The 14,986-nt window shown below is 51.8% G+C and overlaps 1 protein-coding gene across 2 annotated transcripts in view; it reads left to right on the top strand.

Annotated features, from left to right (window-relative positions):
* PLA2G4E (phospholipase A2 group IVE) overlaps nucleotides 1-14,986 on the top strand; it is a 62,631-nt gene that overhangs the window by 31,610 nt on the left and 16,035 nt on the right. For both annotated transcript variants that reach the window (XM_056134286.1, XM_056134287.1), the window contains exons 2-5: nucleotides 4,195-4,267; nucleotides 10,102-10,238; nucleotides 12,167-12,298; nucleotides 12,991-13,031. In XM_056134286.1, coding sequence (XP_055990261.1) covers nucleotides 4,195-4,267; nucleotides 10,102-10,238; nucleotides 12,167-12,298; nucleotides 12,991-13,031 — 383 coding nt within the window. The remainder of the gene's footprint in view (nucleotides 1-4,194; nucleotides 4,268-10,101; nucleotides 10,239-12,166; nucleotides 12,299-12,990; nucleotides 13,032-14,986) is intronic.

Raw genomic sequence — 14,986 nt, 5'->3', positions numbered from 1 at the left:
CACTCCCGCTCCAGGCAGGTTCTCCCTGAGGCTAAGGCTGAGATATAAGCAGGAGCCCTGGGGGTACAGGAAGTGAGCCCTTCTCCAAGAATCCTCCCATGGGCTGGGTGGGCCCCACCTATTTGAGTGGCAGAGGTCAGGAATGCTGGTAGAAAACAGCTAGTAAGAGGGTGGGAGTGATAGTACAGTGGGTGAGGCATGTGCCTTGCACACACCCAGCCCAGGTTCGTTCCCTGGCACTTCATATGGTGCCCTGAGCCCGTCAGGACTGATCCCTGAGCATGGGGTAAGCCCTGAGCACATTGTACCCCACCCCATCGCCAAAAATAAATAAATAAATAAATAAAACAACTCTTACTAGAGCTGTGCATGGAGAAGGACTGCCAGAGTTTGGAACTATTGGCAGGGATTCGGAGGGAAGATGGGATGAAAAGAGGACTATATAAGGAAACAGATTCTGAGACTGAGTAGGTCATGGGGACAAAGAGCCCCATCTAGTGCCAGGGGTGCCAAGGGGTGTCAGGAAGTGAGGTGACAGCCCAGGGTCCCCTTCTCTGTGCTCTGTTTCTGCAATTCATAAGATAAGATTTGGGGGAGCGGTAGGGGAAGGGAGGGAAAGAGAGACCCCCAACTCCACGCATCAGTCTGACTGTGAGCAAGTCACGGTTGGTCAGGGGCACTGATTCTGCTATCAAAGATCTGTACTTAACTCTGGGGAGGCCACACCCACCAATGCTCTGGCTGGCCATGCTTAGGGGCACCAGGGCTATATCTGCAGTGCTAGAGGACCCTGCAGTGCCAGCAATTGTACCTCATGCATTCAAGACACGTGCTCTATCTCTGAGCTGTGTCCAGAGCCTGGGACCACACACTGTGCTCACGTGGTCAAGCCAGCTAGAGAAAAGTAACATTTTGTAGAATCTCTGGGGTGTGCTGTGGATTTCTGCTGTGTTTCCACTGTGACTCATGTCTTCCTAGATAGCTTCTTCTCACCCTGTCCTGACTTATCTCTTTCTTAGGAGCATACACAGCATCTCTCGTGGCACTTTGTACAGGTCCTGGTGGCATGGCGCGAAACAGAGTGGAAAAATAGGCGAGAGGCCTGGGAGAACCCTGGGAGTTCGCTTTTAGCTTGATAAGCAGTTTCCTGGGGTGGAAGCTGCTCATGCAGAGATGAGTAAGGGCACATGGAGTTTTCCGCAGCTGCTTGCACCACTGACTGAGCTCTCCAGCAATAGCAAGAACAGGTGCTGGGAAGCTATGACTGAACACAGCGGGTGCTCCTAGTAATTCTATGTGGTTATGACTTAATCCTGCAACTTCGCATTGGTTTATGTTTCCTCCAACTGCAAATGGTGCCATGCCCAGTTTGTAACTCTGTGTGAATTTCAGTGTCTTTTAATATCTTGTGATAGATCTGTGTTTTATTAGGTGGTATTAAATGAGAAAATACTATTATCGACATATATTTTGTGCAGTTAGAGCACACTTTTTAATTTCCCCCCCAAAATTTCTAGGTTGTGTGTTCCTTCAAATTGTAGTAAATCTCAAAATTTGTTGGAATTTTCAGAGGTATCAAAAATATTTCAAAGACATTTATTGAAAAATATTTACAAAGAAGTAGGCCCTTTGGAATTCAAATCTGAGTTGCTCAAAAAATCAACAGAAATCAGTCTGGATTTCGTTTTATTTTTGGTGGGGGCAGTACCCAGTGATGCTCAGAGGTTACTCCTGACTCTGCACTCAGCAATGACTCCTGGAGGTACCCAGTGGAACATGTGGGATCAAACCCAGATTGGCCATGTGCAGACAAGTGCCCTGCCTACTGTACTTATCTCTCCAGCCCTGACATTCTGTTATTTTGCCCCAGATTTTTATTAAGGCATCATCACCTACATTACTGTTACTAGTAGGTTCCAACGCTGCATCCTTCACCAGAGTGTCCGCTTCCCTCTGCCAAAGTCTCAAGTGCCTGTCCACCTTCCTCCCCTTAGTGAGTTTAGTTCTGTAGGCTGACTCTCCAGTTCTGTTACCTTAGTTCTTTTGTTATATCCTACCTATGCCAGAGATCTTTTTTTTTCTTTTTTTTTTCCCTTTTTGTGTCACACCGGCAATGCTCAGGGGTTACTCCTGGCTTTGCACTCAGGAATTACTCCTGGCAGTGCTTGGGGGACCATATGGGATGCTGGGAATCAACCTAGGTTGGCCACGTGCAAGGCAAATGCCCTACCCGCTATACTATCTCTCTAGCCCCCAGAGATCTATTAGTAATTATTTTTGCTACTCTCTCACTAAGCCTAATTTATTTGTTAAACTAGATTGTAGGTATATGTGTACAGAGAACATCAGTATTTATTGAATTCAGTACTACCGAAGGCAGGGGAGTGGGGCAGGGGAGTCAGGCGGGTTGTCTTGGAATGTATGCCCTGAAGATAAGGGGGTAGCCATGGAATCATGGCTATGGTCACAAGCTTGAGAAGGAACTGCTGGCTCAAGCTCCGGTTTCTCTGATTGTAGGATTGTAGCTGACATCTCCGTCAAAGGACGGGATCGTTATCTGAAAAGTGAAGCTAATAACGTCTCTGTGGGGGCACAGGATTTGTACGCAGGGTGCACGGAGGCGGAGGGAGCTGACATTGAGCAGCTGTAGGTGGGAGCTGGTGTTGGCATTGCTGAACTAGATGGAGCAGGAAGATGTTCTCTGCTTCTCGGGAGACACCGGACTTGGACGCCAGCGGAGAACTTTCCTGGACAGCTGCCAAATCTGGAAGCTGTGGGTGCTCAGTCCTTCCAGAGAGGACACGGGGAGCGTGTCAGTGACAAATGACCGCCCCCGCCCCCCAGGCTCAGGGCCTGACTCAGAGCCTTCAGACTCTGAATGTCCTAGAAGGCTGCTCCTTCGGCAATTCCCACTTAAACACCAATTGCTCTGAGACTATGTGGCCCAGCAGGAGAAGAACCTCCCAGAACCACTTTCCAGGGTGAAAACTGCCTTTACTCCCTTCCCCATATTAAATGGGTACACGGGCTTCTCAGGCAGGAGGGAGCCATGAGGGGCTCCCGGTGGCCCGAGTGGGTCAGGTAAATGGTCCTCTCCATACCCTGAGCCCTGTGGGGGACCAGGCACCCACATTGTGGAACTCTACACAGCATGCTGTTGGGGTGAAGGTGCTGCTGCCTTGGGTCCCCAGATGAAGCCCTTCATGTCCCTGCCCTTGTGGGGTGTCCCGGGCTGCCGTGCTGGCTGCAGGCAGCTTTGTGGAGAGTGGAGGAGGACCTGCTAAGCTGACTTCCAACTCTGTCTCTGGGGCCATGGAAAAGCTTCCCGGAGCCCCAGATCTGTTGCTGGGACTTGAGCCCCAGAGAAGAGAGCAAACAAGACCAGCATCTCTGAATAGGACTATGGGGGCCCCTGGTTTTTGTCGTGATGGTTTCCTCCAGTACCATTTTAAATGGGGAAGAGTAGCTTCCTCCCGTTGTTAGTTTGGGGGCCACTTCTGGCAGTGAGCAGCGGCTACTTCTAGCTGGGTGCTGAAGGCCAGAATAGCTCCTGTAAGATAGGAGCTAAAGCACTTGTCTTGTACATGGCTAACCTTGATTCAATCCCTGGTAGTGTATTTGTTCCCTTAAGCACAACTCCAGGAGTAAGCCCTGAACACAGTCCCCCAACACCCTCATTCCCACCACCACCACCACCGCCACAATCACCACTAATTAAAAAAAAGGGGGGCAAACAAATAAAAATAAAAACCCATCGGTAAACAAATAAAAGCTTACTTTTATTTGTAAAAAAGTAAACAAAAAATAAACAAATAAAAGCTCTGAGATAGTTCTCAGCAGACTGGACCCGTGCTGGGCAAAGGGTTCCTATTCTGCAGCCTCTGTTACTATTGCTGCTTGTCAGCAGAAGGTACAGACTGGGAGTGGCCAAAGAAGCCATCGAAAAGCTCTCAGCTTTAGACCCTGAGAGGCCACAGGAAAGGGACCGAAGAGAAGCAGCTCCGGGGAGCGGGAGCAGGTGTCTCTGAGAGCTGTTTCTCTTCAGGGCAGCACTTCTCCCCAAGGGTGATGGGGAGGCCCCTCTCCAGGAGCCCAGCAGTGAGGCTGTGGGGGGTCTTCTTGAATCCTGGGGTGGGGGAGGATCCTGTGGGCAGGCTGAACAACCTCGCAGTGTGACCCTGTCTCTCCCCACAGGAGCGGCTGTCTCCATGCCACCTGCTCACGGTGCGGGTCATCCGGATGAAAAATGTGCGGCAGGCCGATGTCGGTGAGCCTCTCAGCCCCTCCTCTCTGCTTGTGGAGAAAGCCTGTGGGTGGGGGGATGTAGGAGGGTGGGTGGGTGGGGGGAGAAACAGACGGACAGAGGGACAGAGACAGAGGGATAGAGAGGGAGAGAGAATATATGTCTGTCTATGTGAGATGTGTAAGTGTGTGTGTGAGAGAGTACATGTGCATGAGAGAATGTGTGTGTGTGAGAGAGAGAGTATCTGTGCAGGTGTAAGAATGAATGTGAGTATATGTTTGTGTGTGAGAGTATATGTGCGTGAGTATGTGTGTGAGAGAGAGAAGGCGTATGTGTATGTATGTGAAAGGGTGCGTGTGACTATGTGTAAGTGTGCATGAGAGTGAGTCTACATGTGAGTGTATTTGAGTGTGTATGAGTGTGGGAATGATTGTGTGAGTGTGTATGTGTGAATGTACATGTGTTTGTGTGTGACTATGTATGTGTGAGATCTGAGAGAACATATGTGTGTATGAGCATATATATATATATGTTTGTGTGAGTGTGTGTGAGTGTGTGTGTGAGAGTTGTATGAGTGAATGTCTATGTGTTCTGTACTCAGGTTCTTCAGACTTCGGGATTCACCATTTCCCAGGTCTCTCCCTTTCACTATTACCTTGGTGCCACCAACTCCTGCAGTCTCCTTGTATCCAAGAGCACTCTCCACCCCACTCTCCACCACAACTACCCTCCCCAGTACCCATATACAGGGGCCCCAGCTTCTCCCTTGCTTGGTCCCTTCTTTCTGCTCAAGACTTTAGGTGCTGTCAGGGGTGAAGGGAGGGAGGGGCCCCTAGATCTCATGGAGCCAGCAATCAGCCTCAGAGCGCAGATTCCCAGCTGGGCTCTGGGGCCCATGGCAGAAGCATGGTGGGGTCTGACTGGAGCAGACCTTGCTGCAGTTTTCTCACAGCCTTGATGTTACCATGGCCCTGCTCTGCAGTGTTGCCAGGCTGGGCAATGTGGCTGCAGGCAGGAAGAAAGCATCTAGGGAGACTCCTCCCCCACCTGTTTCTGTGGTGGCATTTCAAGGGGTCTGGAGAACCCAAACCCTCACCCATCCCATAAGTGAAACGATGCTGCCTCTAGCATCTCCCCCCATCCAGAGAATTGATCCCTCAAGGAGGAGAAAGTTCTGCATGGCCCCATGACTGAGGGAGGGTCCCACTGACTTGGGACCCCACAAGGAGCATCCTGGCAGCCACCAGGTTCCCCATAGCTCCATGAAAAGGGTTCTAGGAGTCTGTGGAGGGATTCAGAGTTAGGGGTGGGGGATTCCAGAGCACATGAGGTATCCAGGCGAGTTGCAGTTGCCTGCCCAGGAATGGAGCTGTGAGGGCAGGTAGAACTGAGACATGGGCTCAAGAGAGCTGGGACCCTGGGAGCCCAGCACGGTCCGGGACGTGCCACTCCCTGCTGTGTTATGGCTCTTCCTGCCATTCTGCCTCTCCCTGTCTGCAGAGACCCCTCTGGGACAGACTCATTGCTTCCCCAGGGACTCCATGCCCTTCCTGAGGTTCCCACTTACCTCTGTCCAATCCTGGGCGCCCACTCACTGATTAGCACCAGTATCCTCCCCGCGCTGGTCCCCCAGATGCCCAACTCTCCAGACGTGGGATCCAACCCTGACCCCACATGCAGCAATCAGCACCCCTCCAGCAAGATGGGCCCTGCAGCTCCTCTCATGGGGGATCAGAGGTTGTGGACCTGGGCCAGCCCCCAGCAGGGTTTGTGGTCTCCTCAGAACCCCCCAGCCCTTCTGAGTGCCTTCCTGGATCCCCCACATTCTATAGTTTCAGTGATGAGGGCAGAATCCATCTCCTCTTACAGCTCTAAGGTCCCCACTTGGGGCCCACTCAGGATGTGCTGACCCCCCAACTCCAGGTCCACTATAACTTAACTGAGGGGTCCAGAGAGGCCAAGGGGTCAGTTAGATTCTGACCCCCCCACCCACCACCAACCACTGAGTATGCAATGTCCAAATCACAAGCCTGCAGGGAGTGAGAGTCCGCTGAGTCTCAGGTGAGTTCTGTGTCTGCCCAGAGCCCGGTCTCTCAGATTACTCAGGGCTCCAGCTGCCCACTGTGGCCTCTGGGCCCAGATCCAGCTGCCTTTTCTGACTGTGCCACCCTTGCTGGGCAGAGTCCACCCCATTTCCCTCAGAAGCAGTTACGACTCCCACACCCCAGCAGCTGCGCCCTCCTTCTGCTCTTGGGGTGCCCTGTCCACGGTCCCCTCTCTTGGCTGCACCCCATCTCAGCATCCCAGTGACTGGGGCTGTGGTGAGCACGAGGGGGTTGGTTTTGCTCCGCCACATTCTCTTCTCCCCCAACATGCTTTTGGGCACTGAGGCTGCAGTTTAGAGGTGACCTGGAATCCTTTGGTTTCCCCTTGTTTATGTTTTCCTCATTTCCCCTGAGAAACAGGGTTGGAGGCATACATGGGAGCAAAGGTGCCAGCCCAGGTTGCCTTGGGTCTGGATGCTGGCTCTGCCATGCTTCCCCATGCCTCCCCCGACTCCCCCAGGTGCCCTAAGGTCCCCTGGGGGCTCAGCTGCCATCCTTCCACTTGGGATGGGGGCAAGTCTTCATGCTTTTCAAGGCTTAGCCCCATCCGAGATTGTTCCCTCCTGGCTTGAGTTCAAAGCTGGCTTCGTCTCTGGCTTGGTTCTTTGTGCTGAGCTCAAGTTCCCTGAGATTTCACAGAACTGGGAGGGGATGAGATTCAGGGAGGATCTGGTCATCAGGGAGGGGCACACAGCTGACCCAGCATCTCCCAGCAGCCAGGAGGAAAAGGAAGCCAGCTCCACAGCGGGAACGGAAGCTGGAGTCTCCAGAGGTACTGGGGAGATAATGCTCCCCCTCTCCCCCCCTGCTGCAGAAGGCGTTGAGTCATCTTGCCACCCACAGTCCAGGAAAGGAGACGTCATTCCAATGACCCAGCCCTGCGTCACTCCCTGAGGAACAGGACTAGAACCTGCCTGAGCCCAGGAATCCCCAGCAGTTTCTGAGAGGCCTCGAAACTGGGCCGTGTTGCCTCATTGACCTTGCACTGCCCGCGCCCTGTCCCTCCTCAGAGTCAGCGAACGATACCAGACACAGGCTGTCATGGGGCCCAGCAGCTCTGGCTTCCATCCGCACCTCACTGGGCCCTGCACTTTCCTTCTCCCTAGCCCATGGAGGAGAGTGAGGCAGGAACAGCTCTTTGCCAAAAACCTTAAAAAACAGATGCTTGAAGTGTGGGTGTCGGATTAATCTGGTCTCTGTTGAGACTATTTTTATTGCAACCAGAGACCTAAGTCTTAGGCCCAGAACAGTATATGAATGAGTTCTGTGGCATTTTCTGAGGAAAGGATGGTATTTTAGAGGAAAGGGGGCCTTCATAGGTTCATAAAATTATGGTTAAGGAGTCAGCATGTCCGTGCCTGAAACTCCTCGCCTGAGGAAAAGGTTGCCAGTCTGCACGGGAGCAGCCAGTGTCCTGGAAAATCCAGGAGGATGGAGCAGGGTCCCCTGAGCCTCCTGAGGTCCTCTTACCTCTATCTATGGTGACTGTGGCCATTTCTCTGGGGTTCTGACATGAGCCTGTGGCAGGAAGTTGGACCTTTCCCATTCTTTCATTCAGTCTTATACTTTGAGTGAGTTCCCACTACACTTTCAGGCTAGAGACCATGCCCAGGCCTCCCAGTGCCCTGGAAGGGGTGGGGTGGGGGGACACACAAACCCACCTGTGGTGTCCATGCTCTGTCTAGTGCTCCTGGGAGAGCAGAGAGCTCTGATGAGAGGGGCGCCTGGCCCAGACCTGGGGGCTCACGGAAGATGACCAGAGTTCCCTCTGAAATCTGAAGGTGTCAGCCAGGGAGAGCAAAAGTGTCCTCGGCAGAAGGAATAACAGGACATTGTGTTCCCTCCTCCTGGGACCTACACATGACTGGGCTGGTGGGAGTTGTGTGTGTGTGTGTGTGTGTGTGTGTGTGTGTGTGTGTGTAAGAGAGAGAGAGAGAAAAAATGTGTGTGTGGGAAAGAGGGAAAGAGAATGTGTGTATGAGAGAGAGTGTATGTGTGAGTGTGTGTGTAACAGTGAGTATGAATATGTATGTGCATGCCAGTGTGTGTATGTATCAGTGTATGTGTTAGGGTGCATGGGTGTGTGTGTGCAAATGTGTAGATGAAAGTAGGTGCATGAGTTTATATGTAAATATGGGCCAGTGTGTGTGTCAGTATGTGAGTAAGAGAGTGAGAGTGCGTGTGTGAGTATAAGTTTGTACATGAGTGTGTGTGTATGTGTGTGTGTGTGTGTGTGCGGCTAGGTGATGGCGAGGGTGGATGACGAGCTAGTGTGTAGGGGTGACCATGCTGTCTTGGGGTGCCTTCCTGAGGACAGATGGGAGCTCTGGAAGGATCTTAAACTGGGAAGTGGCATGATAATATTTACAAACATTTATTTGGTTTCTCTCTCAAAAAAAAAAAAAGATTGATTAGGGTAAGGCAGAAGACAGGAAAGGCCATCAGAAAGTGATGAGGCATGTGCCAGGGTAGTGGCAGAGCTGTGAGGAGAAATAAACAGGCTGAAGGGAAGGGACAACATCAATTCTCCAAACGGGAAAATTCTTGGTATCAACCTGAGTTGACAGTGAGAAGGTGGAAATGGTCAACTCATCACTCTCTTGATCCTGTGGAATCTGGGCCATTTTTGTGTCTGTGCTGAGTGATGAGAATGACACTGAACCTTCATCCAGAGGAAGAAGGGCAGAGAATTCCAATTCAGTGACTGATGAGCCCTCACAGGCTAACCAGACAAGGGATGAAGTCAGGAGCTAGGGACACCTGTGACCCAAACTCCAGCTCTTAACTCTGTGTGGCAACAGTGGAGGATTAAGTCCAGGGAACACCACTTGCTCTATACTAATTGGATATTTTTGATAATGATTATCCACTTGCTTGGCCCAGTTCTGCAAGTACAGAAAGTCTCCTCACTCACTTCAGCATCCAGATTCTGGAAATCAAACTGACTCTGTTTCCGTAAGACCCATGTGCAGCCTGGGCCTCGGCCTGTAGGTTCTGGAGAGAGACACCTACCTCTGTCTATCCGTCTGTCTGTCCATGCAGAGTTGAGGGAGGAAACTGGGTTCATCTACACTCTCCCTCCTGCGGGTCCAGACAGAGGGTCTAAGAGCCCTTCCCTGGGGGGTAAAGGAGCTTTTCCTTCTCTAGACCACGTCAGAAACATCACATATGGGTTGTTCTTTTTTAATTAAAATAAATAGGGGGGGGGGTTGTTTTGTTTTGAGCATGTGATTTCAGCTGTGAGGGTTTCTTGGGTCACAACCTCACCCGAGGAGACTGGGTGGGTGTGAAGAGGTTGGGTCCCACTGAGGTGGAGGTCCCCACCTACATCCTGCTGTTCCACCCAAGCCCTTTCTCTGTGGGCCACTCGCAGCCAAGGGTTTCCCTTCCCATTCACACCTCTCCTCAGGCCAGGAGAAGCTCTGGTCCAGCTTTGGTTTCTCAGGAGACTTGGGTGAAGGCAAGGGGTCTACTGGACTCTATGGGGTTGGTCGTCCAGATTGTCCTCTGGCAGAGGACAAGAGCATGACCAGCAGGAGCTGGGCATGCTCCATGAAATCACTGGGCAGCCGCCATGACTCAGTCCAGATTCTAGGCCGCAGGTCCTGGAAGAACAGGCTCAGGGGGACTGGGGTGGGGGGTGATTGAAGTGCACCCGCAGACTTCTCTCTGGCCTGGGGAAGGCTCCTCAAGCTCCCACAGGCTCCTTCCGGGTCCAGCCACACCTCAGCCCTCTCCCTTTATCTTGGGCAGTGAGCCAGACAGACTGCTTTGTGAGCCTCTGGCTGCCCACCGCCTCCAAGGACAGGCTGAGGACCAGGACCATCTCCAATTGCCCCAACCCCGAGTGGAACGAAAGCTTTGACTTCCAGATCCAGAGCCAAGTGAAGGTGAGCTGTGGGGGAGTGCTTAGCCCCGCCACGGGGCTCAAGTCCCTTTTCCTGACCTTGCTCTGTCTTCTGCCTCTGTCTTTCTACTCTTTCCCCTTCCCTTCCCTCCCTTTTCCTCTCTTAACCCTCTTTCCTTTCTCTCTCTCACCCCTCTCTCCTCTTTTCCTCTCTTTCTCTGTCTCTCTGTCTCTCTGTCTCTCTCTGTCTCTCTCTCTGTCTCTCTCTCTCTCCTCCCTTCCCATGCCTCTCACACTTCTCCCTTTGCGTGTCTCTCTCCTACCTTCCTTCTCACTTTCTCATAAGCAATTGTTACTAGAATTGGCTGCTTCTCGCCCCTAAATAGAGCACAGTGGAAAAAGAAGCTGAATAGAGTCTGGTCCCCATGCCCTCTAATCCCAGTCAGGGGCTTTTTATCCCCTAAATTTTGTTTCGGTGTCTCTGTTTTCACCTATCCCTGGGGTGCATGTTCATTTCTTGGTTAAGTCGATTCATGGCCATGGTCTTTTCCAATAGACATTGACTCTAGGTCAAGTTCACATCTCCTAGGTGAGTTCCCCCTTGAGCATCCCAAGGCATGGCCCCTCGACAGATAGCCCTTACCTTGCACGTGGCCTCCTCATGAGCACCAACCCTGGCATGACAGCTCCAACGATGACTGGTTCCCTGTTCCGAGGGTCTCTTCATTTCTGTTCCATAATGAGTCCATTCTATTCTCGCAGAGGGTTTTATATTCAGTACTTTATTTATATTTTTTTAAATTTATCGAGCGGGCCCAGTAACGTATAGTTGTTGCTCTAAAAATACTTTTTAGGGTCAGGGAGGTAGTGTGAGTGGTACAGTACATGCCTCATGTATAAGGTCCTGAGTCGATCCTTTGCCCAACATGACCCCTGAGCACTGCCAGTCCTGAGCACTGAGCTATCAGATCCTCATGACTGAGCAACACTAGAAGTGGCCCCGCCCCAACCCCAGTGCCCCAAGTACGGCCCTTATTTAAAAAATTAAATATGAGTATAGTCCCCCAAGCCAGCCAGGAGTGATCCCTGGGGAGAGCCAGGAGTAAGCCCTGAACATCTCTGGGCGTGGCCCAAAAGAAAAATGTATTGGGGCCAGAGACATAGAAGAGGGGCAAGGCTTGCCTTGTATGTTTGATTCTCAACACTCCAGATGGTCCCCCTGAGAAGCACCAGGAATGAACCCTGAGCACAGAGTCAGGAGTAAGCCCTGAGCACTGCTGGGTGTGGCCCAACCCCCTCCCCATTAAAAATGAAAATATTTCTTATATCATACATGTATGGTTTTGGTGAAGTGGGAATCTCACTGTAGACTTCAAAATCTGGATTTGTTGTGGTCTGAGGACACACATGAGTTTCTGGTCATTTCAAAGTCAGCAGGAAAAGCTGGCCCCAACCAACCTTCATGACTTCAGTCAGGACACAGGGTAGTTGCTCGTCACCCGACAAACTGCTTTCGAAGCTTCCAGGAGCTCTCCATGACAAAATCAGGAGCCTATAGATGAAGAAGCTCAACATGTCTTCCCGACCCCTCAAAGATCACGGCTCCTTGATCCTTGTTGAAATCATTGTTGGCTCACTCCCCAGGGGTTCGGGACACTCTCTCCCCCTGCATCTGATTTTCTGCACCGAGTGGGCTCTCTTCAACCCCCAAGGCCTGAGTGCCCATCACATTCCACATCTTGGCAACAGTCATAATCCCATTCTCCCTGTGCCCTTCCTTCCTATGTGGCAGGGAGAGAACAGCCACATTGTGTAGTGGGTGAGGCAGAGCAGACCCGTCCTGGCCTTCAGTCACTTCCCTCAAATGTCTGAGCGGGAGCCCCATCCCGCAGACCCTCCCGCCCGAACCTCCCACTGGAGACTGTGACTGAAGCCACAGGCTGAACCGGGCACACCCCTCTGCTCCCCCAGAATGTGCTAGAGTTGAGTGTGTGTGATGAAGACACGCTGACGCCAGACGACCACCTCCTGACGGTCCTCTACGACCTCACCAAGCTGTGCTTCCGCAAGAAAACCCATGTTAAGTTTCCACTCAACCCAGAGGTGAGTGTAGGATCCTGGCAGGATCCTGGGCTTGTTCCCCTGACACCCTACAGGAGTGGCGGAGGAGGGTGTGGGGGTCCTCACCCTCTGTCCATGGGCCACCTCATGACGGACGATGGCTTCATGGCTATGTAGGCTTGTTGTGAGCCTGTGCAGACTCCCAGCACTGTTCACGAGAACAGTGGAGGCGTGAGGTCCCATCAGGTCCCTTTCTACCCTCGGCCAGTGCTGCTGGGAGGGTCCCAGGGACCAGGGATGGAAGAAACAGGCAGATCAGAGAAGGTCTGTCCCAAATCCTGTTACTCAATAAGCATCAGGACAGTTCAGGCCAAGCCCTATGCCAGGGACGCACAAGTCCCTGAAGTTCACGGAAAAAGTGCCAAGAGGCAGAGGAGAGAAGGGGTCCCCATCCTTGGAGCTGAGCTGGCCGGGGAGCTGGAACTCTGCTCTTTTGCTGCGGCTGGGTGCTGAACCCCCTTGGGAAGGCAGGAGAGGGGGTGATGGAGATTTGTCTGCAGGGCTGGGGGTCAACTCCGTGCCCCCACCCCTCCTCTGTGATATCTCTGATGTCAAAGACATGGCGACAGAGTCTCCAGGACAGCGGGCCCATTGCATGGGAAGACAGGCCCAAGCGGGCAGGGCCAGCGCTGTTCAGAGGCAGCTCACGGGGGTCCTTCTTCCTCCCCCAACAGGGCATGGAAGAGCTGGAAGTGGAGTTCCTGCTGGAGGACAGGTGAGTGGCCCCCAAGATCCTCACCCCCAAGACAGTTTGCAAGCATCAGGCATTCAGAGTTGGCCTTGCCTCCCCTGTCCCACTCAGCTTCCGCCTCTCTAGTACCTCTGAATCACGTGTGAGCTGCTGGGGCCTGGGGGCTAGGTCCAACCTCTCTCAACTTCCTGCTGACAACAGTGTTGCCTGGGAAGGTCTCGTATTCCACTTATGGGGCGCCAGTGGGGCTGAGTGAAATAAAACAGAGGGGGAAGGAGAAAGGCCGGTGATGTCACTATCTGCAGACTGCAGAGTCACAAAGCAAGAGGAGAGAGAAGGGTAAGCACGGGCCCAGGGCTGCACAATAGCAAGCAGTAGTGGGGACGTGGGGTGTGTGCAGGAGGTGAAGACTGAACCAGAGGTGGGCACTTTAGTGAGGTACAGTGACTTTGTACATTAACACCATAAATGTGACTTTTTTCTTTCCTTCCTTCCTTCTTTCTTTCTTTCTTTCTTTCTTTCTTTCTTTCTTTCTATTTCATCATTGTGAGATACAGTTACAAAGCTTTCATGTTTGAGTTTCAGTCATACAATGATCGAACACCATCCTTCCACCAACACATATTTTCCACCACCTCCCCAGTATCTCCCCCGCCCATCCCATCCTCCCCCTGCCTCTACAGCAGACAATTCCCCCATACTCTCTACTTTTGGGCATTATGTTTTGCAATATAGAAACTGACAGGCTATCACGTTTGGTCCTTTATCTACTTTCAGCACACATCTCCCCTCCTAAAGGATCCCTCCAATTATCATTGACTTAGTGATACCTTCTCTATTCCATCTGCCTTCTCCCAAATGTCCAAATGTGACTTCTATTGTAACCATGTCACCTCAACTAAAATTTAAAAAATTATAATTATATTTTAAAGAAATATTGGGAAGGGTCATTTGGGTCACACAGGACAATGCTCAGGGGTTATTTCTGGCTCTGTATTCAGGAATCACTCCTGGCAGGGATCGGGGGGGACCATATGGGATGCTGGGGATTAAACCCAGGTTGTGACATGCAGGGCAAGTGCCCTACCCACTGTACTATGTTTCTGACCCAATTATAATTATTTTTACAAACCCAGTATACTGGTCTGGGGGAGGGGGCTTGTTGAATCTAGGCAGAAGAGGAAGAGGCCTGGACCAAGGGTCTATTTCTTCAATCCCAATTATTAAAACAACCCCCTCACCACAGCCCCACAACCAAACCCCTCTAAAGGCAATTCTGGAAGCTAGTCAGGGGCATCACAGGCTTGATAAAGGGGTTATTTCCACCCCCTTTTCAATATGCCAGTGGCCCAAGGTGCTGTGTGGGGCTGATTATGTTAAAACCTGGTGGAATTGCACTGGAGGTTGGGTGAAAGGATTAAGAGAGAGGGCAGAGCAGGGGCCGCGAGGGAAGGGGAAGGGTCTATTCTAGAATGCTTGGTGACTGGGCACCCCCTCACCTCTCTTCTTGACCCTGCACTCTTGTTTAGTCCAAGGACAGGACAGGGTACGGGATGGGTGAGGAGAGGCAGGAGCTGGGCAGGAGCTTGTCTCCAGCTGGGAGAAGCTCTGCCTGGGGCTCTTGGAACGACTTGTGGAGCCTCGTTAAAAGTCAACTTATGTTTTCCTTTAATTGGACAAATTAAACTCAAGTTTATTAGTCTCACGCTGGAGAAATTCGGGGCTCCCTACCTCCTCTGACTCTGGGGTTGGCAACCGGTTTTAGGAAGGCAACCGGTTCTCTGACCAAATGAGAAAGTAACTTGCAAAATGATTGATGTCAGATTGGCCCACAGAGCTAGTCTGGAGTCCTCTTGGGCTTGGCTTTAGCATAGAAGTTGTGGCTCTGCTATCCTGGAAGCTTGTACTCTTGGCTTGAGAACCTAAGGACATTATACCTCCTCCAGGCCCCTCTTCGTATGGATCAGAAACTCCAAAAA

The sequence above is a fragment of the Sorex fumeus genome, unplaced genomic scaffold, assembly GCF_029834395.1.
Source record: "Sorex fumeus unplaced genomic scaffold, SorFum_2.1 ptg000098l, whole genome shotgun sequence".
NCBI lineage: Eukaryota > Metazoa > Chordata > Mammalia > Eulipotyphla > Soricidae > Sorex > Sorex fumeus.
The sequence above is the reverse complement of the archived record's forward strand: the minus strand, read 5'-3'. Positions and strand labels throughout refer to the sequence as shown.